The sequence below is a fragment of the Engystomops pustulosus genome, chromosome 11 (genome assembly GCF_040894005.1).
Source record: "Engystomops pustulosus chromosome 11, aEngPut4.maternal, whole genome shotgun sequence".
Classification (NCBI taxonomy): domain Eukaryota; kingdom Metazoa; phylum Chordata; class Amphibia; order Anura; family Leptodactylidae; genus Engystomops; species Engystomops pustulosus.
This window is the reverse complement of record NC_092421.1, coordinates 66,371,207-66,396,661: the sequence shown is the minus strand read 5'-3', so window position 1 is coordinate 66,396,661 and position 25,455 is coordinate 66,371,207. Positions and strand designations below refer to the sequence as shown.

The window sequence follows — 25,455 nt, the reverse complement described above, 5'->3', positions numbered from 1 at the left end:
GACTTTCATAGCAGCTGTGATCCCTGACAGCAATGTAATAAAACCAATGAGTATGAGAAGCGCGCGCCAGTCCGGCATGGCAGCCTGCCGCGTTAATTGGAAAGACCGTATGATGGACACATTTATCTATGTATTAAGACTCTGGATATTTCATGAATGTTGTCGAGGCCGGCAAACGATACATAATTATGTCAAAAAGTGGCTTAACGAGCGCTTCCATTATAATTCCCTGCTGACAGTATGGACTGTATATCTTGCGGGACGCTAATCCAGTAGTAAAACAGGGCTGTTCTCTGTGACGTGGTGATACATGTCTGGCTCCATTACCAGTTCACTTGCTGCTTGTTTCTCTGTTGAGATAGCACAAGGTCAGGTCCAGGATTGCTGAACAGACATCCCTATATTTACTTATGTACATCCACAGAATAGCATTAATAGGATTATTATTATAATAATATGTTCGGACTGGTTGCAGGTGTAACAGGGCTTAAGGTCACACGGTTTATTCTTGGTGTGTTTTAAAACGTGTGAGTTTTTGCATGTTTGTCTGGTTTGAATCTGTTTTTCTTCATTTCTAGAAGTGTAGGCAGCTGTGAAACAGATTAAAACCAGCCAAATGCATGGTAAACATACAAAAAAGTGTGCGTTCACAATCGCATGCATTTCAGTCCGTTTGAAAATGGTCCAAGAACGCACTGGGGGACATTTACTTAAAGTGTCGGTGTCTGCATTGGCTTTGTTACTGACCTGCTCTGGGAAAGAAGACACACATTTAATATTGTGTAGCTGTGCAGAGACGTTTCTGGCGCCGAGACCATTTTCTGTCCCTGGAACCAAAATCTGTCCCGAGCACCAGAAATGTGTCCAACAGTCCCTGCTCGACCAGTTTTCTTTTGGTCTACTTTCCGCCAGTTTTCAGCGCCCAAAAAGGGCTGCGACACATATTAATTGTGTCTGAGTTTCCACTCCGCCAAAGCCACGCCCCTTTTCGGAGTCGGAGCAGGCGGAAAAAGGCATTTTTTCTGGCGCCGCCAGCTAATAAATAGGTCTGAGAGCAGAACATGTGGTGAGAGCGCCACAAAACTGGCGGAAACGCCATAGTAAATGTCCCCTTATGTCTGACCGCAGCTTTAGGGCGTGGTCACACTTTGTGTTTTGGTTGCATTTTGAAACACATTACAACAGCTGAAGAGAGGTGATTTGCATAATTACTGTTCACATCTGTTTACAGAACAGTGTAAACAAATGTTAACACATTAACAGTAATGCAATTGTAATGGGTTTCAAAATGCAACGTATGAACACAGCCTGAAACTGCACAAAAAAAAGAAAAAAACCTGTTTTCCCAAAGCGGCACCTTTTGCGTTGCATCAGCGTGCCCAACAATGCGATTATATGGTGCAAAGTGCACATTAGTGTGGTGCAGTATAGGATTGTATGTTCCTACTTTAGACCTACGGTAGTTTAATTTTATCTAAACTGTGCAGCAGAATTTTTAGCGCACATTTCAAGGGGCACGCCCCTTGTTAGCAAGGCTACTTCCCCCTCAGTCGGAAAAAAATCTGCCAGATTTTTGGTGAAAAATTGTAAATATGCGATATTAGGCTTCATGCTGTTGCAAGCCTCCCTGCACCTTTGTTCACGTTCATGGGGCAATGAGACGCGTTGCATGCAGCGTGACCGTGCACAAAAAAAGTCAATGGGACTGTAAATAACTTACTGGTTTTTTTAGTTAGCTCATGTATGTATATATATAATATACGTTTTTGTGCATGATGCCTTAAAGGAAACCTACCACTGCCTGAATAATGAAATCATGCGAGCAGACCACCCGGTAGGCTACTTAATGCTGATGCCGGCACATAGTTTTGTTAGGCACGGCAATCGTTAGTTTAGCTAAAAAAAACTATTTTCTTACATATTTAAATGAGCCCTCCGGTGCTACCCTGCGCCATCTTCGGGCTGGCAGTGGCTTCCGATGTTTAATTATTCCTCCTTCAGGTACCGAGAGCCGTGACATCACCAAGCTCTCGGCACCTATCGCGCATGCGCAGACACTAAGTCTCGCACAGCCGGCCGGCGATAGGTGCCGAGAGCTTGGTGACGTCACGGCTCTCGGCACCTGAAGGAGGAATAATTAAACATCGGAAGCCACTGCCAGCCCGAAGATGGCGCAGGGTAGCACCGGAGGGCTCATTTAAATATGTAAGAAAATAGTTTTTTTTAGCTAAACTAACGATTGCCGTGCCTAACAAAACTATGTGCCGGCATCAGCATTAAGTAGCCTACCGGGTGGTCTGTTTGCATGATTTCATCATGCGGGCAGTGGTAGGTTTCCTTTAATGTGACCTAAGCGTAGTGTAAATGCAGTTTATTTGCATATACAATAAATTCACAAACTCAACATAATGCATTTACAAGTGCAACATGTGGACGCAGCTTGGTGCTTGCAAGGAATTTATTTTGTAGTAATATCATGAAATGTGAAAGCCCAGTAACATGTAAGGCAGTTTAGTCCATGTTCACACGTTGCATCTACGTTAAACACATGGTAAACACAACAGGGCTTATTTACCAATGGTCCGCGCGCACACTTTAGTTGGACTTTCCGATGTTTTCAGGGATCGCACTGTGTTGACAGGTATTTAACCGGGGTCTGCGCTGACATTGTGTCGCATGCGATCGGACTGTGCTGGCTTTCATGCGGCAGAAATTGTGTGTGCAGGGGGGGGGGAGGTCTATGTCATCGGACGATCTGACTGATTCGGTCTGAGCGCGGGATTTAACTTACAAATTGTGTTGCAAGACAAAGCACTTACATGCACCAGGAAGAAGGTGGTGAACTCCAGCGGACCTGAGCGGGAAAGTGACACCTGCAGGATATCAGACGCATGATCTTAGTGAATTACATCAGAGCGCCAGACAGGTAAGTAAATGTGCCCCAAAGTGTAGCTTTAGTTATGCAGGAGATGGTGGTAATTTGAATTTTGTGACTGGTCCCTTTAAATGTATTTTAAAGGGGTTTTCCGTGATCACTGCATTGCATGTTGTTCACCAACAAATCTCATTACCTGCACCATGTTTACTTGAGAGCAGCAATATCACAATTTGGGTTTTTTCAAGAGACAAAGCCCTAACATTAGGCACTGGAAGTGTGGAGATGTGACAAATTATAATAAATAAAAATAAGTAAGAAAGGAGGAACCTCTGCTGCCTTCCTCACACGTGTCCCTGGCCTATATCTAGAAAAACGAAGAAGCAGATTACTTGGGGAGAACTATTCTCATGTTTAGTAGATAAGTTGTTACAGATAAGGTGTGAACATCCAGTACTGCAATAGTATTTACTGCGAGGAATGTGTACTGCAATGTAAACCTGAAGGAGGGGAAGATGTCTGATGCGCTCAGGATACAGGTGCAGCGTAGGAGGAATCCTTGAGAAGTGTGTGAGGGATTGGAAAAACAAAACTGCATCAGTAGGATATGTCAGGTATTATTTAAGACCGGGTTGTGTCACAATATCCCATAATATATCTCCGCTAAACCTTGAGGCTTTAACTTGAAAATTTTCCATAAGGAGAGATTTGCTTCCCAAGAATATTCCATGTACAGGAACGTGATTTGTACCCCAGGTATGCACGCTTGACTTGCTCTTCATTCACTTGTATAGAACTACTAGAACAGCCTTTGATCAGGTCCCCTAAAAGTGTAAGGAGCATACATAGCAGTGCTGCATTTTGTTTTGATAGGCTTCAAGGGATTTCAGTCCCTTGTACTCCCGGTCTCTAGGGATCTCAGAAGTCGGACCCCCTGTTAATCAGACACATACGGTATTTATGTCTACTGTGGCACAACCCATTTAACTTGAGCTGAGTGGCAATGCTGTGCTCAAGCTGTGGACAGGTGTGGCACTGTTTATGGAAAGTAGCAAATGGGGCATATTTATCAATTGTGTCTTCAACTTTAACGGATTGGATTAGTTGTGGCACAGTTTAAGACTGTCTGTGTTTCCAGACTACCATCCTTGCTATCATGATACAGGTCAGATCACAATGATTATTTGCATGTGATGTGATCCGGTTGGATATTACTATGTATGAGCTACCCTGAAACTGAAATTCTACATTATAGAGCGATGAGAACCTGTTGTGTTTTTTTATTTTATATATTATATAATCCAATCTTTTGTGGTTTGTTTTGCACAGGGTTATTTCTTGTTGTTGGAAGTTCTCACAACTGACAATGGAAGTGGAGAACCCAAGTGAAATAAATGCCAACCTTGTAGGTAAGTGTCTCCCAGTTATAATTGGGAAGTCAGAATAGATTTGAGTGTTAAAAACAGCAGCTGCACCCACACTTGTCTTGCTGGATACATCAAGAGGCTTGCCCACCTGGAATCGAGTAGGTGCAGTCGCTATTGTAGTCACAAATTCTTGCAATGCACAAGAATTTGCAATTATTCATTGCTTCTCCGCCAACAATGTAAACATTGTGTTAATTGAACTTGAATATTGCCAGAATGTTAAAGGAAATCTGCCACTTCCATAAAGCAAGAAAAAAACCACCTACACATACTTATTGACTCTCCTCTTCATCTTGAGCCCGGCAGTGGTCTTCGCTAATCTTGACACACCTCCCTCTCTCATGCTGGGAATATAAAGTATAGATATAAACATTATCCAGTACAGCGATCCAAATTTGTGTACAGTATTCACAATTTTAAATAATAGTGATGCCTGATAGAGATTTGCTACCACAAAAAAAAACCCCACAAAAACATATGGGACGTGCACAGCTAGAGTACAAACTGGTCCGCACACTAACAATAGACAATAAACACTAAAGAAGAAAGAAGTGTGCTACTGAGGACCAAACAATAATGCAATACAATCTTTATTAAGCAATTAATGAGATGCACAACTGCATATCAATTAAAAATGTCAAAAAGACACAGGACAGAGTGGGTGCATGACCCTACTCCATCCACCACCCCTAACCACAAGTGTATGGACAAATAGAAATGATTTAAATAACAAGGTGTTAAATTCCCTGAATGAAAATGGATATGTGTATGTGTGTAGCTAGGGTAGGCAATAAAATGCACGATATGTATACATCCAATGCATGAATACCTGCATACAAGAATAGAAACCATGAAATGCCACCTGCCAAAGCTAACCAATACTTCCAATCAATAAGACATGATACATAAGTACATACAAATAAAGTGCGAGTGCTGGATAATGATATGGTAAGAACAAAACTGGGTAAACCTGGCCCTGGCCAAACACCCAGGTATTCCCATAAGCAGACCCAAGCCACAATACACACCATACACTGAACAATGGTAGGGGTTGGAGGCTCCCTAGATAGAGATTTGCTAGTTAAGGCCAACTTGTAGGCATGTGGATGCTTATAGCCATTGATGCTCCACTAGGGAATTCTGGGAAATATGCAAATAAGTTTTCCAGGATGGGAGAAGGGAAAACCGCACCTCTTTTGCAACTTTGTAAGGCAGCCCCCAAACTATCAAGCATGACTTTTAGGAAGCCTAATGGCCTTATTTTTCTACACATATTTTAGGAGCACTGATCCCAGCGCAGAGTGTGTGTGTGTATATCTTCCTGTTTTGGATCACTTGCTCCTCTGTGCAAATGTCATCCACCTTGTTTATTAAGCTACTTCACAGCTACTGCAGTTCCTTATCTGTCTCCTTGGTTATATTCCTCCTCCTCTGACTTGTGGTTTAGGACCTACAAGTGCATGTTATTGCACAATGTTTGCGACATAACTTTGTGCATCTTTTATAATGGCTGTAATCTACCTTGCAGTTTATACTAGGAAACCTACTGGCTCCAGTACATTGCAGAATGTGAGCCAACCCCCTATCAGTATATAACTCGTATTGTACCTTTGATAGGTTTATTGCTGATCTTGGAGCAGACAGCAGTGGTGGATTAAGGGTAGGGAATACTATGCAGGTGTCTTATTCATTGATGTGCTGTGTGCACAAACATTAAAGGAAATCAACCAGTAAGAAAAAATAAAAACTGAAAATACTTGCCTATGCTCTTCTTGATCTTGGCGCTTGTCTTTGCTAGTCTTGACATGCCGGGATTACCTAGAAAAGAGACTTTTTTCTAATTAGCAGGCTGGAGCCTGGGGGCGCGATGTCAGCCGCTCCGGGCTGCTAATTATGCATGCCCCCTGCATGACGCCATCTCCTCCCTCTGCCAGTATGGGAGAAGGAGGTGCGAGAGTCATGCATAATTAGCAGCCCGGATCACAGGACATTGCGTCCTGTGCTCCTGGCTGCTTTTTTTAGTCTATTTTCGTGGTGATCCCAGCATGTCAAGACTACTGAAAATTTAGATGAAGAGGAGTGTAGGTGAGTATTTTCAGTGTTTATTTTCTCCTACTGGTTGATTTCCTTTAATGGTTTCTCTACAGCCATGATATATACTAGTGATCAAAAGTTCTCTCTTCTTATGCATAATAGTACCATTGTGCTTTATTCACAAAGCAGATATTTATACAGATTGGCTTTAATTGGAGGCCACCGGGTGTATTTTCCGCTTACAGAAAAAAGAAGCAACATGCCATGGACGTCACTAAAATTTACAGATTAATACATAAGGAAGCCTAACATGCAGAATTTGACCCAGACATACTTTTCTATCCCATGTTACAGTTTAGCAGAGATCTCTACAGCCACATGGAAAAAGTGAATACAATAATACTGTAAAAATCTGAACTTATTCATTTATATAAAGAGTTTTTATTTTGCTAAATCTGGAATAACCCTTCATGGATATGTGAATGCTTTTTTATTTTTTTCTCCATCTTCGTGGAATTTGTGAATTCATCAGATGAAAACTGCTATAGTAACGTGACATGACGTATTAGAATGACACTTGGTTTTCCATCAACCTATTCTTGCACACAATATATCTTCTTAAATGGGTCATTCCTTTACAGCTGTTCTTTGTGTTTCTTTGTGCACCCTAGACAATGACTCCCTATTTTACGGGGATATAGATCAGCGTGAAATAGAGCAAGTTAGGACAGAACTGAATGGAAACCTGCCGGTATCTTCGTTAAATGAGGCCAGACTTCATGCCAAAGCCAAAAGAAGACTGCGCAAAAACTCCTCCCGGGACTCTGGACGGGGAGACTCTGTTAGTGATAATGGTGAAAATGGCAGAGGGTTACAACCTACCAGTCCAAAAACCAAGCTAATGGATAGAAAATCCAGGACTGGCAAAGGACGAGGACTTCCAAAGAAAGGTGAGCAGTGAGGTTTGGGATAACGGGTTTTACAATTCTTCCCTCTGAGATATCCAAAAATAACATTTTAATTAGAGATTTCCTCTAGTAGACGTATCGTCTTTTCTTGAGAAAGTGGATAGTATGCTGAATGGTGGACCCATTCCCTCGTTTGATGCGATGGCAGTTTAAGTTTTCCTACTGCCACTCTATTAAAGGAAATCTACCATCAAAATCCATCATGATAAACCAGGGACACTTACTACAGTCACGGTTCTTGGATCTATGAGTAAGTTTCTTATTTTTGTTATCCATGGCCTCCTTCCTTTTAAAATCAACTCATTATGCGAGTGACCCTGAAGGGCTCGGGAGCGGGCTGCAGATTCACAGGCTATTAAACTGCAGGAGCACTTCCCCCTCCCACCATGTGTTGAAACGTCCTTTGCTGCAGTGAGATTACATCAGGCACAAGGGAGGGTAAAACCGTGTAATAGCCTGTGAAGCTGGTAATGTCCCCCAGAGCTCTTCTGGCTCATTAGCATTATTGTAGGAGGCATATAATAGACAAATATAAGAAGATTACCACAGTCACAGTGCCAGGATCCATGCCTAAGTGTCCCTGGTTTATCATGATGGATTTTGATGGTAGATTTCCTATGTCAGGCAATCTCCTAGAGAAAGGGGTCGCAAACTTAACCTTTCTTCAATGCACAGGATAAGGTGCAAGTGTCTGATCACAGGAGGATACTGATAACGTGCTTCTGAGTTTTACAACGAGTAAATGTCGTCTTGTTGTTGGTTTATTTAGGTGGAGCAGGTGGAAAGGGAGTATGGGGAACTCCTGGTCAAATTTATGATGAAGAAGAAGTTGACATCAAGGACCCAAATTATGATGAGGATCAAGTAAGTGCAGTTTCTCTCATCTGCTCTCTCCACTTGTAGATTGTCATCCGTCAGTGGAAGGGGGTTTCACCACAAATTGCTCCTCTCCTGCCATTTAAAGTTAAAATGACCATGTACTTTGTTATGTGAAAGCTGGATGTCACGTTGACTGGGTTGTTGTCTTTGTTGGCGGTCTCCTGATCGCAGCATGTAACGTTGTTTTCACACATAGTTGTGTGCATTGCTGATCCCTCTGCCAGGGGACGTGGGGAAGGGATTGAGCTTTGTATTATTTCATGTTTAATAGTTCAGCAGTCTAAGAGAAAAGGCAGATTTCTGTATTGTTTTCATGAGCGTACTTGCTGACTGTGCATCTTTTCCCCTTGTGTGAATTTTTACAGGAGAATTGTGTTTACGAGACGACGGTTCTTCCTCTGGATGAAGAGGCATTTGAAAAGTCTGTCACACCAATTGTGCAGGAGTATTTTCAACATGGGGACACCAATGAAGTTGCAGTAGGTTTATCTCACTTTGGCTACGGTTATTACTGCAGTCAATGGCTTTCTTTGTGCTTGTGAACTATACCAGGACTGAGAGATCTTGAAGAATCAGTTTCTGTTAGGATAATATTTATATCTGGCCCTTTTGTGGTTATTTTGGGAAAGCTGTGTGGTGTCCTGTGCTTCTGTAGTATAAGGGGCATTCTCTGATGTAAATATTGATTACAGATTCCTAGGAATTGGCGGGGGTCTGACAACTGGTACGAATCCGTTTTAAGAAACGGCAGCGTGCGTATGAGCATAGTGATCTATTTCGCGCACACCAAGCATAGCGCCAAACATTGTATAATGACTGAAATGGACGAAGCTGCAAATGCTCCATGTGAGCAATGGATGAGCCAACACAGGCCAGTGGTTCATCACAACAGTTTCAAACAACTGGCTCCAGACCCTTTGTAATCTGTTATTGAGCATCTGTTCTTCGAAAATTGTTAAGAAGTATTTAAATATTGATCACCTATTCTAAGGAAAAGTGGACGCTATGACAACCTTTATTTCAAGAACAAAAACAAGGCATCTCCAATAGTCCAGTAAATACTTCTTCTGGCAATCCATCATGTAGTGCTGGGTCCTGGCCTTCTTTATGCACCCCATAATGCACCTCTGGAAGAGCTTAAAGTTCAGTCGCGTACCTATGCTGCTTGATTTGTGCCAAATTGAACAGTTTCTTTTCCTATCCACATGATTAATTGGGGAGACTGGCCCTCTGGACATGTTGGTAAGGGTCTGACCTTGGATTGACAAATGTTTAACTCCATTTGTGCCTTGATTATTACACTTTGTCATTGAGACATATCACTTCTAATTACCCGTGGGAGTGTATTTCACGGGTTATTTCTGCAACTTCCATATGAAGGTAGAAATGAATGGTTACTGCAGGGAAAGTCCTTGGAAAACACCACACAGCTGTTGCCTAGACAAGCAAACACTGCTTTATAGGCAGTGAATGTTTGCCCCAACCAACTAAAGGTTGGACACGTCAGATCTGTTGTTGTGGACTGCAGAGCAGAGACTGTTTACTCTCCCGATTCTTCTTACATTGCAAGTACTAAGCATGAAGGTTATATGACATTTATAAAAACATCACAGAGCCACAACGCAGGGGCAGCAAATTCTGGAGGAGACAATGGACAATTTACAAGCATTCCATATGTTTCTAGGCTGCTCTGCAGTAAACGGTTTATGGGTTTTCCAAAACCTGCGCTATCCTTGAAGTTTGATATTTACCAGTATTTGTATGAATGCAGACAGCTGAAAGATGTGATCAACAAGCGTGGTGCTTTCATTGGAAAAACATTTCTAAAGCACACAAGCTAATTGGCATATCAGAAAAACTTGAGGTACAGTACCCCACTGGCAGCTAATTTTGGGTGATATGAGGAGGACTTGTAACCCTTTATCGGCAAGTATTAATAGTCAAGGTGGTCAAAATCTGGTGACCGATCTTCTTTAAAGTCCCTCTTTACAGTTACTACAAGATAATTCAGTTATATGAAAGTTCATATTCAGATCCCTATTTTGTATTGTATTTCTGGGATATGTCATCAATTTGGTGATCTTAAATCATACTTGAGTGTAAGATGAGCCTTACATGGCTTATACTAACTTTATTTTTTAATTTATGGGATTTTTTATGACTTTACACTAAGGGGGCACACTGCTGTGGACACTTTATTGATGAGGGGAGACTAATGGACATTTTGTTAGAGTAGCGGCTGCATTTCCCATCCTAGGCTTATACTTGAATCAATACATTTTCCCAGTTTTTTTGTGGTAAAATGAGGTTACCATTGCTTCTACTTGGGACGGCTTATACTCAAGTATATACAGTATGCCCCTTCATTATAAGGGTCAGAGGAGGCCACAGGCGTTGGATCCCCTCTGTTATGTGCCGCTGATGACACACAATCACTTTACAAGATGGAATTGCCACTTTAAGTTGTGATTTTTCTCCATGGCTTGATGCAATTACCTGGTGATTCTTCAGGAAAGCTCTCATAGAAACTGTTGTGGTGGAAGAAGCAGGTTCCATGAAGAAGAGGAAAGGCGTCTTATCAGAAAATGAACAATTCCTGGCGGGGTGTAACCTTGCATTCCACATGACATTACTTTCTCTGTACTGATGTGTCCTGCCTCTTTGCCAGCTGCGCTTTTCACACAGGGACACTTGGAATGAGAAAGTGATCAGGACCAGCAGAGGGAAATCCTACATATTTAACAATCCAACCTGATCTGTTTACAAAGCAAATATCTGAATGGTTACAGGTGTTTTTTGTTTTGTTTTTTCTTCTTCTTCTTCTTCTCTCCAACCCCCTAGTATTTGTAAATCCCATTACATAAAATATAATTACCCACAGGCCAATTAATATAAGGACCATCTCTTTGCATTAATTTACTAATGATGTTTAGCAAACTAATAACAGATAATATATAACACCCTTATATGAACACCTATATTATGCTTGTCCTGTTTGTGTTACCATGTAAGTGATTGGGCTATGCAGCTATGAGAATGCTTTTGGCAGAGGGGGGAATATGGACTTTAATGGCTCCCGGAAGCCAGCGAATACAGGATGTTACAGGGGGTCACATTGCCCGCAGGTCCCACGGTAAGTATAATAGGAATGAACCCTATTAGGGTCTTCTACCTTTCTATTATTATTATTATTATTATTATTATTATTATTATTATTATTTTATTTTTTTTGCCAAAAACACTTCCTTTACCTTGCAAAGTTTAACTTAAAAAGCGAGACTGGCGCGGCAGCGTACTTCCTTTCCCTGGTGCTTCATTCTGATCAGAAATCTCCGTTCTTAGTGGGGTTTCCACCAGTCGGATTCCCACTAACCTCATTCATAACCTTGTACTTTTTGTTTTACATTTCTGAACACTCTTTCATGTAAAAGTGCTATTGGGCCATGTTCTGCCATATTTGTGCTATAAGGCCATATTTTATATGTTTTGACACTATTCCCTTTTACATCTTCTTGCAGGAAATGTTGAAGGACCTAAATCTTGGGGAGATGAAGCGTGGCCTTCCCATGTTGGCTGTGTCTATTGCACTGGAAGGCAAAGCCAGTCACCGAGAGTTGACATCAAAGCTGCTTCATGATCTGTGTGGGACTGTGCTGAGCACACAAGACGTGGAAATTTCCTTTGACAAACTGTTGGAAGAGCTGCCCGAACTAGCTCTGGACACACCTAGGGCACCGCAGGTTTGTGTACACATTGCAGTTCTTTATGGATTCATGATATGCACTGTTCCAGTAGATTGTCTATAACAAATAACTCTTCCTAGAAAATGTTCTAAAGATCTCCCTGCAAATCATTAAAGGACATCTACCACTAGGATCAAGGATTGTAAACCAAGCACACTGACATTCTGGCAGGATCTGCTCTTCTTTTAGCATCTTTAGAATCTTTTATTCCCTGTGTTTTTTTTTTTTTTTTTTTTTTTTTTTTTTAAAGGCATTAGTTATTCAAATGACCCTGAGGGGCTGTGGGCACCATAGGTGATAATGGAGCCTCTCAGACCAATTTGCATAATTTTAAACATTTTGTTTCCTTAAAAAACAAGGGCATATGAAGCTTAAATAAGAACAGATCCTGCCATAGGTGGCACACACCAGTATGTGAGTGTACTTGGTTTACAATAATTGATCTTGGTGGTAGATGCCCTTTAATAATTTAGGGGGCATTCACACGTTGCTTTTTGTTTGCGTTAATGCATGCGTTTTCAAACGCATCACAACAGCTGAGAAAAGGAGATTTGCCTAATTACAAAACCCTAACAAATGCATGCGTTAACATTGCATGAGTTTTGTAAACGCAATGTAATTACGCAAATCTCCGCTGCTCTGATGCATTTGAAAATGCATGTGTTAGCGGAAAGTGTGAATGCAGCCTTTTATAAAGGGGGTTTTCCTTGAGACATATATCTTATATCCACAGGAAAGGGGATTAAATGTCTGATGGTGAGGTGTCTCACCATTTGGATAACTAGTCTGCTCGATTTACTTCTATGAGATGTCAGGCTTGGCTCATAGGATTAGCTCCATGGTCCCTAAACTTTTTGTATCCAGGGGCCGGCTGCACCCAAAATTGTGGGTAACTGTTTTTTTTACAGGGACCTAGGTTGGGTAACCGCCTTTAGCTTGGTCCCTGGGGGGAAAAAAATTGTGTGTGCCGAAAATCCATGCCTCCATTAATAAAATGTCCACTGCAGCCCCTCTCATTAATAAAATGTCCAGGCAGACCCATTAAAAGTAATACGTTCTATACTTCCCCTTGCGTTGTCCTCTACCTGCAGCTTCCCGGCAGAGGGGTGCAGGAAAAGGTTCACACAGTTTTGGCCACTGCCCGGGACTGGGTGTTTCATGTTTTGGGACCGCTGGATTAGCTGATGTCTATAGCTCCCTATCGAGTAAGCTACACTAGGCAAATGACAAGAAGGATCTGTTTTGTGTCTGATCAGAAGCAGCTTTGACCATCACCTCCGAACTAAACAAGAATTCCAAGTGGAGAAATGGACCAACCCCTCCCCCCAGCACCATTGAGTGTAGTCACTGTGATATTGGTGAGCCCTCTGTGATTTGTATAGGTCGCAATATAAGAGATGCCATTGTAGTAGAAGAGAAACAGAAACCTTAAGGTCTCTCACATAATAGGTACTTTTTAAAGGGGTTTTCCGGGATGAAATAACTTGTGACCAGCAGCAGGGCTGGTTTTATAATAACATAGAATTTCAGATTCACCTCTTCTGTCCTTTCAGTTTTGTACTTTAGTTTTATATTCATATGTCGCAGCAATGATATCACTCGTCTCTGGTGAGGATACTGGATGTTTGACACTGGTGACCACATACTAGTGCATTTATACCATAGTCCTGTGTTATTGCACAGCAACACTGCTGCCCTTTGATCCCCCAGCATAGGCAATAGGCATCATCAGGTGTTGTAAACTGTAGCATAAAGGTACAGGCTTACCTCAGCCATTGCCAATCATCTGCCATGGAGACCAGATAACACTGCTAGGTTCCATTTGTCTGGTTGTCTAAGGGTGAAGACACACATGGCGTTTTTGGGCCGTTTTTACTAAGTGCGTTTTCAGATCGTTAAAAACGCATGCGTTAAAAAACGCATGCGTTTTTAAAAACCGGGTGCGTTTTTAACGCATGCGTTTTTAACGATCTGAAAACGCACTTAGTAAAAACGGCCCAAAAAACGCCATGTGTGTCTTCACCCTAAGGGTGATGCCACACATGGTGTTTTGAACCCGTTTTTGGTCAGTTTTTAAGGAGTCCGTTTAAAACCGCATGCGTTTTTTGAAAATGCATCCGGTTTTGACAGGTTTTACCAATTATCTGAATTAAAACTGGTAAAAAAACGCATGCGTTTTTGGACAGGCTGCTTAAAAACTGACCGAAAACGGGTTCAAAGTGCCATGTGTGCAGGGAAGTGCAGGCCCAGTATCTTTATGAAATTCTTGGGTGGTAATGGCCTCTTTTCACGTGTCTAATTACTTGTGTGAGTGTGTGTGTTTGTTTATGTAAGTAATAATTCTTCTTTTTCTCTGCAGCTGGTGGGACAGTTTATCGCTAGAGCAGTTGGGGATGGGATCCTGAACAAGAGCTACATAGACGCCTATAAAGGCTCAGTGGACTGCGACCAAGCTCGGTATGTAATGCATGTTGTGACCTCAAGGCTAGGAATGCAACTGTAAAATGATGAAATATTGTGCATAGTTGAGCTGTTTTTTTGTTTTTTTTTGAATGGCTATTTATGCTGCAGTTATGAATGTGACATTGTCGTGCTGGCTTTTAGCAGATGGAGGGGGCTGTGCAATCATTACGCTAAGCACTCCTAGATCCATGGTTATCATGAAGAGGGCGTACATATAGCAATAACTGAATGTCCCTCCCTATCCAGTGGACCAACCCCTTTAACCTGTATGAATCCTAAATTACATCCTGTATTGTAGTCCAGAGCTACCCTCACTATTCTGCTGCTGGTGCAGTCACTGTTTGCATACATGACTTGTGCTATACGGATATACTTATCCTTATACTGATCCTGAGTTACATCCTGTATTGTAACCAGGCAAAAATAACTTGTTGTAAAAAACAAAATGGAAACTTCTGTTTTTTTAATAAATAATTTTGAAAACTAAATGGCGCTATAAAGTTTTTAAAATTGGAAATCTAAAAGCAAGTTTTTAGTGTGACCACTTCCACCTATCCCCAGGTGGATTTTGTAATTTGCAATCTCTGCAAATTCCCAAAATCCAGCATAACATCATACAAATTATGTGTTTATGCCCCACCTTTTCTGGTTAGGAAATGAAATCTTCTGAATATTTGACTTTTCACATGTTTTTTTGCTGATTTTGCTCTAATTCCTTTGTTCTACAGAGAAGCCTTAAAACGAGCAGCGGTTCTCCTAAGCATGACTAGAGTTGGAAGGAAAATTGACAGTGTCTGGGGAACAGGAGGCGGCCAGCAGCCAGTGAAGAAACTGGTGAAAGAGGTAGATTTGATGAAACTGTAAATGAATTGGTTGTCCATCTATGTGCTCAGTATAGCGGCTCAGGAAGCTTGGCTTTAATGATTGCTATTTAAGACCAGGGCATGAACAGATGTGGTGCAGTTTACTTTTACAGAGCATCTCCATCTGAACATTCATCTGTAAAAACGGATTCTGCATGAAAAGATGCAACATTCTTGTGATGCTTTCATGTGGCTGGTTAGTGTGGCATATCCATTTTTTTTAACCTGAATGAAGTCATGCGAGCATGTACATGGATTTCTAGAAGCCCCTCTTAGGTGACTAGGTAGGGGGAGCCATAGCAAATGCTAGTCCTTAGAGACACTGGGGCACATTTACTTACCCGTCCCTGTGCGTTTCCCGACGAGAATGCACAGCTGTCAAGATTCAAAAAGAAAACACTATCACCAGGGTATGGGAAAATGTTAAATCTTCAGAGTTTCAAGCACTTGAACCCCCACTGATCATGGGAATGAGGGCTCCTAATGACCAAAAGAAGAATGTTTAGTTCTACATGTGCAGCCATTCCATTCATCCTCTAAGGGACTATGCATTTTGCTTGGTCTTGTATAAGTGAATCTTGGTGACATTATCTGGTCCCTGTCATTGTAGTGTGTTCTCCCCTTCAGATTGACATGCTGCTAAAAGAATACATATTATCTGGGGATGTGTCTGAAGCAGAGCGCTGTCTTCAGGAGCTGGAAGTCCCTCACTTCCACCACGAGCTCGTATATGAGGTAAGTTGGTTGTCTAATATGTATATTCATCTGCATTACAATGTGGTATTTATTAATATCTGCCTATACACAGGCCATACTGATGGTCCTGGAAGCAAGTGGGGATACCACTTACAAGATGATGCTGAATCTGTTAGAATGCCTGTGGAAGTCGGCAGTCATCACTTTGGACCAAATGAAAAGGGTAAGACTGCCCTCTGTTGGTGGAAGAGTGACACTGCCGTGCTTATTTGTGTTTGTTTCTTAATATGGTTTTCTTTATTGTCCTTCTCGTTTGATAGGGCTACGATAGAATTTTCCAAGAAATTCCCGATATTAACTTGGATGTGCCACATGCATATTCGGTTCTGGAACGTTTTGTGGAGGACTGCTTCAAAGCTGGAATAATTTCCAAACAAATAAGGGACCAATGTCCATCCAGGTGACTACATAACTTACGACATCCCTCCATACATCACTACATGCCATCTAAAATAATGGTGACCACATAGAACAAAATCTACTGGTACAAAAGTGAGGTGTAAACTGTAGCTGGCCGACCCCAATGCTCAGTCTATACCAGGCTCCTAACTAGAATGTGCACATAATCTGGAGAAACAACCTCAAAATCTGCATCTTAGATTTGAAGCTTAGTTCAACCATAAAATTCCAGATCTGCAACAGAAAATTGACATACTGATGATTAATATTGCTACATGGACAAAATCTGCAGGAGATTTTTAAAATCTGGTTCCCTATAATAACATTTTATGCAGCTGATTTTCTGCACCATAATACACATTTACTTTTTGCATTTACCTTTTGAGCACCGTTTTTATTGTTTGGAGGTGACGCCTCATGAACCCCATGAGGATTCTGTGCAACCTCTCAAGTTTTCCGTGGTGCCAACTAGTTACAATGGTCATGTATAAAAAAGACCTGGATATAGATCATGTACCATATATACTTGAGTATTAGCCAATCCAAGTAAAAGTGAAGGCCCATAATTTTACCGCTAAAAACTGTGAAAACTTGTTGACTCAAATGCAGTGGGAAATAACTACTCTTAAATAAAATGTCTAACAGCTGACTTCCCCTAATCAATGAAATGTCAAGCAGAACAACATTAGGCATGAAATATCCCAGCATGGCCCTCTTAACCCCTTCCCGACACATGGAGAGGGCTGCATATTGCAGCAAAGGCTTACAGGTAACACCGGCGATCAGTGCTAGCACTGCTGCCGGCTGCTTCAAAAAGATGGCGGTGCCCATGCGCGACGTCATCGAGGAGCAGCGATCCGTTGACATGACAGCCTAATTGCACATTGTAATGAATGAGGAGGAAAATCCCCATATACTGCCTTTCTGTGGCAGTATATGATGGGATCGATCAGACAACTTAGGGTTAAAGTACCCTAGGGAGTCTGAAAAATGGAAAAAGTAAACATTAAAAAAAAAAAGTTTAAAAAAACTTTTATAATAAAAAAAAAAAATAAAAGTTCAAATCACCCCCCCCTTTCCCTAGAACTGATATAAATATTAATGGAAATAACTGTGTTTATGATTTTTGTGTTCGCAAATGCCCGATCTATCAAAATATAGTAACTTTTTTCACTGTTGAAAAAAAATCAATTAAAAGTGATCAAAAGGTCGCACAGTGCAAAAAATGATAGCAGTGAAAACGCCATCAAAAGTCTCAAAAAATTGCACCACCCACAGCTCTATACACCAAAGTATGAAAAGATGCCAAAATCAAAACCTCCTGTACAAAAATATTTTTTTTTATTTTTGTAAATGTATGAAAACATTATAAAACCTGTAATCGTACCGACCCAAAGAATAAAGTAGACATGTAATTTGTGGTGTACAGTGAAAGCTGTAAAATCCAAGCCCACAAGAAAACGTTGCAAATGCGTTTTCTTTTCACCATTTTCACTGCATTTGGAATTTTTTTTCCCGCTTCCCAGTACACGGCAGGGAATATTAAATACCGTCACTATGAAGTGCATAGTGGCATTACGTGGACAAATAAAAAAAAATAAATAAAAATTTTGAAGGTGGTGAGTGAAAATTGGAAGTGAAGGGCCAGGTCGTTAAGGGGGTAAACTTACTTGCCCTCCGGTGCTCCCTGCAGCTCCCCATCTCCTCACTATGAGTGGGGCTTTTTAAGCACAGTACATACAGAATTTACTGTGGCATTTGTAGTTCTATTGGGGTGCTAAGAAATCGGCTAACTCTGGCTTTATAAAACATAGATCCCATACTGTAGAACAGTGATGGGGAACCTTTTAGAGATTGAGTTACCAAACTCCAACCAAACCCACTTATTATAAAAGTGCCAACGTGGGCATTTAAGCAGTAACATGTTGCTACCTGTTTTGTCAGGGCTTTTTATTGTATTGGCGTGATGAGGACACCAATACAGTTGAAAGAAAGATGAGAATTTCAGGTTTTCATTGTAGCTTACCTCCAGGAACCCCTTAACGGGAAGAATTGTGGGGCCAAGAGCAGGAGATCCAATAATAATGCAGACTTGTCTGCACCTCATTTCTCCTCCTGTAGACCGAGGCAGAAAGGATTTATAGCTTTAAAATAGCCCTGATCACAACACATCCTGTGTGGCTAGGGACTGCAGAAGGAGGTTTTGAGTCCTGTCTGGAAACTCTGCTGGGCGCCCACAGAGAGTGCTTGGAGTACCACCTCTGGCACCCGTGCCATAGGTTTGCCACCACTGCTGTAGAACAGTGATTTTCAACCTTTTTTGAGCCGCGGCACACTTTTTATACTTAGAAAATCCTGGGGCACACCACCAATCAAAATAGCACAAAATGACACTAAAACAGTCATAGTCATTATACATATAGTTAATAATATAGATTCTAAATTTATTTTACTCACTCAGTGTGAAACCTGGACCTGCTCCGATAAACACAAAAGGGATATCCTGGCAGGAATGGGGGAAAGACACACGAAGCTCTTCCTCAACAGTTCTCAGGTTCTCCCTGTTTAAGTATATGGTGCTGATTTATTATGTGGCTCATATACTGCAAAATAAAGGGGTACAATGAGAAGTACTATGGCCATGAGGCCAGAGTGCAAGTGCCAGCTCATATACTCAGCATATGAGCTGGTACTTGTAGTACTCCAGCCTCATGACTATAGTATTTCTCATGTTACATTTCTCATTGTTATATGCAGTATACTGCTGGAGTACTAAAAGTACCTGCTCTTATGCTGAGTATTCTGCTAACAGTTCATATACTCAGGCACAAGCTCATATAGTCAGCATTATTGGTGGGCATTACCTTGGCGGTGGGCAAATGCGAGAGTCTCTCCGCTCTCGGGATGGTGCGCCGGCCTCGGTGACGTCATTTTGTAGCGCGAGGTTCAAAGCTTGCGCATGTGTTATTGTACACGTCTCCTACATTGTAAGAAGCTGTGACTGCGCATCGCTGCACATTGCCGGGAAACAAAACACAGGGAGCACCATAGTTTGGGGAACTTTCCCCGCGGCACACCCGACCATGTGTCGTGGCACACTAGTGTGCCACGGCACACTGGTTGAAAATCACTGCTGTAGAAGATCAAAAGATGCCTGAACCAGGTAGTTTAGAATAAGACTGGAGGAGGGGAATGTATACATAACATTGATCTGCAACATGTGATTTTGGTTACCATATACAATCACTGGCCACTTTATTAGGTGCACCTGTCCAACTGCTCGTTAACACTTAATTTCTAATCAGCCAATCACATGGCGGCAACTCGGTGCATTTAGGCATGTAGACATGGTCAAGACAATCTCCTGCAGTTCAAACCGAGCATCAGTATGGGGAAGAAAGGTGATTTGATGCCTTTGAACGTGGCATGGTTGTTGGTGCCAGAAGGGCTGGTCTGAGTATTTCAGAAACTGCTGATCTACTGGGATTTTCACGCACAACCATCTCTAGGGTTTACAGAGAATGGTCCGAAAAAGAAAATACATCCAGTGAGCGGCAGTTCTGTGGGCGGAAATGCCTTGTTGATGCCAGAGGTCAGAGGAGAATGGGCAGACTGGTTCGAGCTGATAGAAAGGCAACAGTGACTCAAATCGCTACCCGTTACAACCAAGGTAGGCAGAAGAGCATCTCTGAACGCACAGTACATCGAACTTTGAGGCAGATGGGCTACAGCAGCAGAAGACCACACCGGGTGCCACTCCTTTCAGCTAAGAACAGGAAACTGAGGCTACAATTTGCACAAGCTCATCGAAATTGGACAGTAGAAGATTGGAAAAACGTTGCCTGGTCTGATGAGTCTCGACTTCTGCTGCGACATTCGGGTGGTAGGGTCAGAATTTGGCGTCATCAACATGAAAGCATGGATCCATCCTGCCTTGTATCAACGGTTCAGGCTGGTGGTGGTGGTGTCATGGTGTGGGGAATATTTTCTTGGCACTCTTTGGGCCCCTTGGTACCAATTGAGCATCGTTGCAACGCCACAGCCTACCTGAGTATTGTTGCTGACCATGTCCATCCCTTTATGAGCACAATGTACCCTGTAACATCTGATGGCTACTTTCAGCAGGATAATGCGCCATGTCATAAAGCTGGAAAAATCTCAGACTGGTTTCTTGAACATGACAATGAGGTCACTGGACTCAAATGGCCTCCACAGTCACCAGATCTCAATCCAATAGAGCATCTTTGGGATGTGGTGGAACGGGAGATTCGCATCATGGATGTGCAGCCGACAAATCTGCGGCAACTGTGTGATGCCATCATGTCAATATGGACCAAAATCTCTGAGGAGCTTCCAGCACCTTGTTGTATCTATGCCACGAAGAATTGAAGCAGTTCTGAAGGCAAAAGGGGGTCCAACCCATTACTAGCATGGTGTACCTAAGTGGCCAGTGAGTGTAGATGTTCCAGTAACAAATTGTAAAGTTAAATATATTGAAAATAAGGTGTTTGTATGTGTTCCTGGGAGAGCTGGTCATCACCTCAGTGTGAAGGAATAACCCACACAAAAAAGTATTATGAAATCAAATGGAATGATGTTGCCAGATATTTTCCCTATACTGTCTAGCTTACCAGCAATGAACATAGGATGTATAATCATGCCAGAGGTGCAATTTGTGAGTACATCTGCACTTTAGAAGAGTGATGGGTGCTTATCTATATAGGTTTACGCTGGCGTCCCCTGGAGTAATGTTAAGGAAAAAGGGTTGTCTTCTGCTTGTAAACACTTTATGGAAGCTCAATCCCTTCATGTAGGGACATGTGTTAGAGGGATAAAGGCAAACACACCAACTGTACTGCATACTTAAATTTATGGGGCATTGTAGCTGTACTGTGTATACAGCAATGAGAAGGTAGTTATTATATTATGCTTTTATAATTGTACAGTGCTTGCTGCTGGATAGCAGAACCTATAATACCAAGTGCAGATATAGCCGCCTGCAGCACATGGCTCTCTGGTCTGTGCCGCCATATAAAGAGATCTCCCGAGCTGCACCAATTCTCTCCTATTGTTCCATATGACTTATACAAATTATTATTCAAACTTGGGAGAAGTCCTGGAGTGCATGAGAGGTTTGAATTAAAATAAATCTACCACTGGATCCCGGACGAAATTGCCTCCTCACACCACCCTCTGAGCTCTGTACCACTGATGCTAGGACATATTTTGTTCAGGGACAAAAACAATACTTTAGGCAAATCTATGCAAATGAGGCTTCAGCGCTCCACTTGCCTCACCCTGGCGATTCCGTGCACCTCCGATAATTAATTATGCATGCCTCTATCTTTATTGTGTTCTGCCTCATGGACATATAGCTGGTAACGTCACTCGGCAACTTCTCACACATGTGCAGTCGGTGAATCTCGCGCAGCTGCAATGTTTCAAGGGCGGCCACGCATGTGCGGATACCCGTAAGTATTGTTGCGGCTGTTCCTACCTGTGACACATTGCAGCTGCGCGATAGTCACTGCCTGCACGTGTGCGACAAGTGCCGAGTGATGTTGCTGGCTCTCGGTCCAAGGATCGTTTTTTTCCCCTTAAACAAAATATGTCCTGGGATCAGTGGTACAGAGCCCAGAGGGTGGTGTGAGCAGGTCATTTCAGCTAGGATCCAGTAGTAGATTAACATTAAGGTAGTGATGAATATAATATCATTGACAGATCAAAGGGCATGGATTGGACGATAGACTGAAAGGTAGGAAGGTGCAGCATTATACATAGCTTTGTGGATGAGGGTGATTATTTTACACTGAATTCGGAACGAGACGGGCAACCACAAACAGGAGACATCTGTGTAGTGTTTGTTCTAAAAGACGAGCCTGGCTCCTGCATTAAGAATACAGTATATTGTAGAGGAGAGAGTTTAGTGAGTGGAAGACCAATTAGTAGGGAGTTACAGTAGTCTAGATAAGAGTGAATTGGAGCAACTATTAGCATTTTAGAGCTTTCAATTGTCAGAAATGGGCAGTTTCTGAGATGGAGAGGTTAGGATAGACTTTGTTAGTAGAGGGTGGAAAGACAAGATGTTCAGTCTTAGATTAAGTTTCAAGGAGGGAGGACATGATTTTAGAGATGGCAGTGGAGTGTGGATTGAGAAATTAAATTGATTTCATTTGCCATAAACGATCTTTAAAATAGAATGCCATATCTATAGACCCAAGGTTTGTGACAGGTGGCTGCACCTTTAGTGTTAGTAAAGAGCTTTTTTGGGGTTGTTGGAGAGGGAGGATATTATATTATTAAAATACACCTGTTTTGGATTATATGGTGTGCATGGGAACCCCTAGTGACCATGAAATAGGGATTCTTCTTTAATTCTTTATGGGCCCAGAAGAGGCCAGATTGTCGCATTCTGCAACCTCCACCAGTCAATTGAATGAAAGGGCAGAGAGCAACCATGAAAGACCCACACCAATTATTAATATCCTATACAGGCAGTCCCCTACTTAATACTAGACTTGCATACAACCCCTAGTTACAAACGGACCTATGGATATTGTTAATTTATTGTACTTTAGTCCTAGGCTACAATAAACAGCTATAAGTTATCAAATGTGTCTGTAATGAAGCTTTAGTGTTCATACTGATTCTTATGACAACCCAACATTTTTCAAATACAATTGTCACAGAGACCAAAAAAATTCTGTCTGGAATTACAATGATAAAATATACAGTTCCAACTTGCATACAAATTCAACTTAAAGGGGTTGTGTCACCATAGCAAATGGCTGTAATTGGGTCCAATGCATTGTGACAAGTACTTATTACAAAATATGCAGCCTTACTGAGAACTCCTTTTGTCCTGGTTGCTGGCGCCCCCTGCTGGTAGCTGTGTCTCGTCCTGAGCAACAGCTGATCTGGCCGAGTCTGCGCACAAACATTCCCCCAGCTGCTCTGCACTACAGATCACTCCACGGGCTCACAGCTCCTCTTCACACTGAGAGATCACCTGACACACTGCAGCCAATAAATAATTGAGACAGGGGGCAGAGAGTTCAGCCGTCTACACCAGTGAATGAGGTGATTTCCACTGCTCCACAGTTGCTTCCAGCAGCAGATACAAGGTAACTGCAGACATACATGACTATCTGCTGCACAGAGGAGTCCCCCCCAACATGGATCATAGCAATATAGCAGCCCTCTCCTCCCTCCACCATTAGTCAGGTCACACAGGAGGCTGCAGAGATAACACAAGTAACAGGCTGAGCTCTGATCTCTCCTGATGCAGTCATCCTGTACTCTCCACCATTCACTGTCCCTCCATGCTACCCTGCTGTCCTGCAAAGGGGACCCTGTCCCTGACTAGCAGGGAAGTAGCTAAAGATCAGTAACATGTGAGAAGCTGTCACCTATTTATCTATGCATCCATACATGTCAGCCTGAGCGACCATGATGCTGTGAGAATACATAGTACATGTGTACTATGTGCAGTGTAGTGTGCAGGGGGCGCCAGATTCAGGATTTCTGGCGCACGTTCTTCATGAATCTGGTGCCCCCCTGCACTGCTTTGACAGAGTGCACCAACTTTTTTTGGTGCACTTTTAACATGGGGCGTGTGACACATTTCTATTGGACTTCTATTGGATCAGTAAATGCAGGGACTATTTGAGCACAGCAGGTGGAAGGAGACTCTGAAGGCTGAGGGCTCTGTAGCAATAACTGCCGCTGTCAGTGCTGTGCATGTGCCTGGCCAGGCCCCTCCCACATCTGCTTCTGTGTGGAGCAGAATAGAGGCTGAACAAGCATCATAATAACAAATAGAAAGGAATCTTTAATTCCAGGTAACCATTACAAATAGATTTTTGAAATATTTTAACCTCTTTGAAAGCTTTTTGTAGAAAATTGTTTCGTGGCATAACCCCTTTAAGAACAAACCTACAGACCCTATCTTGTATGTAACCCAGGGACTGCCTGTACTGTGGATAGGAGATAAAATTCAAACTTGGGACAAAGACTTTTAAGAAGTGATTCAGACACTGGAAAGCCCAGTCTGTGGAGCAGCCATGTGGAACCGCTTACCTACAGCTCACCAGGACTGTTTTAACTTTTCTTTTTTTCCCCCTTCTATTCCAGAGGAAGAAAACGATTTGTAAGTGAAGGAGACGGAGGGCGTCTGAAATTTGAGAGCTATTAGAGAATAAGATGCCATGGAGCTGCACGGCGAGGCACAGTTACTGTTTCTAAGTCTCTTTACATTGTCCGGGGGTACCGAGCCTTTATATATTAGTTTTATATATAAACCGTTCATTGATTTGGGGAGGTGGATGTGCAGAGAAAAGTGGGGACGCCTAAGCTACACTGTAAATGTCTGGAAGTGCCATTGGTTTCCATTTCCTCTGTTCTGCAATCGCATGTCACAGCCACCTATCTCCTACACCCTGAAGACTCGTTACCACAGGGGGTGTTGCCCTGTAACCCTTTGTTGGCTGCTGCTCTTCATACACATTTTGCTTTGGTTAGGTAAAAGGGAGGAATGACTCGTTGTGAATAATTTATCCATTTGTGCCAGAGAGGCAGAGATTTGCTTTATTTTTTTGTCAGCAAATGGATTGGTTATTGGGAGGGGGGATATTTTTATTCACCTTTCCTGAGAAAAATAACAATTTTGACACGAAAACCGACAGTAAATGGTGGCTGGAACATCTATTTTTCTACAAAAAAAATGGAAAAAAAAATTAACTGGACATACAAGCTAAGTTCTGCTAGAACGCGTGTGTGTATACATGAGTGCAAAACTAAATAAAGATGTTTAGTGACGCAACAAACTGCTGAGCTGCTGCCTGTGTGTGGTCTATGAAGGGGTCCATATTGTCCACATTAGTCACTGACCACTTGCTATTGCACAATAAAACAACCTACCAACCAATACATCTACAACTGTTGGGCAGTGGTCACACAAAGTTATGGGGAAACCTTGATTTTACCTTGAAACCTTGATTCTCCATATGTGGCTGTACTCTCAGAGTGTAACATATGGAACTGTTGATT

General features: G+C 42.1%; 1 protein-coding gene across 1 annotated transcript in view; it reads left to right on the top strand.

The window, feature by feature from the left end:
- The window catches only part of PDCD4 (programmed cell death 4), a 29,608-nt gene extending 4,376 nt beyond the window's left edge, over positions 1 to 25,232 (top strand). Inside the window, exons 2-12 of the mRNA XM_072129593.1 lie at positions 4,205 to 4,284; positions 7,008 to 7,286; positions 8,074 to 8,168; positions 8,549 to 8,662; positions 11,702 to 11,923; positions 14,286 to 14,383; positions 15,118 to 15,232; positions 15,880 to 15,987; positions 16,061 to 16,171; positions 16,269 to 16,408; positions 24,541 to 25,232. Coding sequence (XP_071985694.1) covers positions 4,242 to 4,284; positions 7,008 to 7,286; positions 8,074 to 8,168; positions 8,549 to 8,662; positions 11,702 to 11,923; positions 14,286 to 14,383; positions 15,118 to 15,232; positions 15,880 to 15,987; positions 16,061 to 16,171; positions 16,269 to 16,408; positions 24,541 to 24,601 — 1,386 coding nt within the window. The 5' untranslated portion in view covers positions 4,205 to 4,241 and the 3' untranslated portion in view covers positions 24,602 to 25,232. The remainder of the gene's footprint in view (positions 1 to 4,204; positions 4,285 to 7,007; positions 7,287 to 8,073; positions 8,169 to 8,548; positions 8,663 to 11,701; positions 11,924 to 14,285; positions 14,384 to 15,117; positions 15,233 to 15,879; positions 15,988 to 16,060; positions 16,172 to 16,268; positions 16,409 to 24,540) is intronic.
- The last annotated feature ends 223 nt before the right edge of the window (positions 25,233 to 25,455 follow it).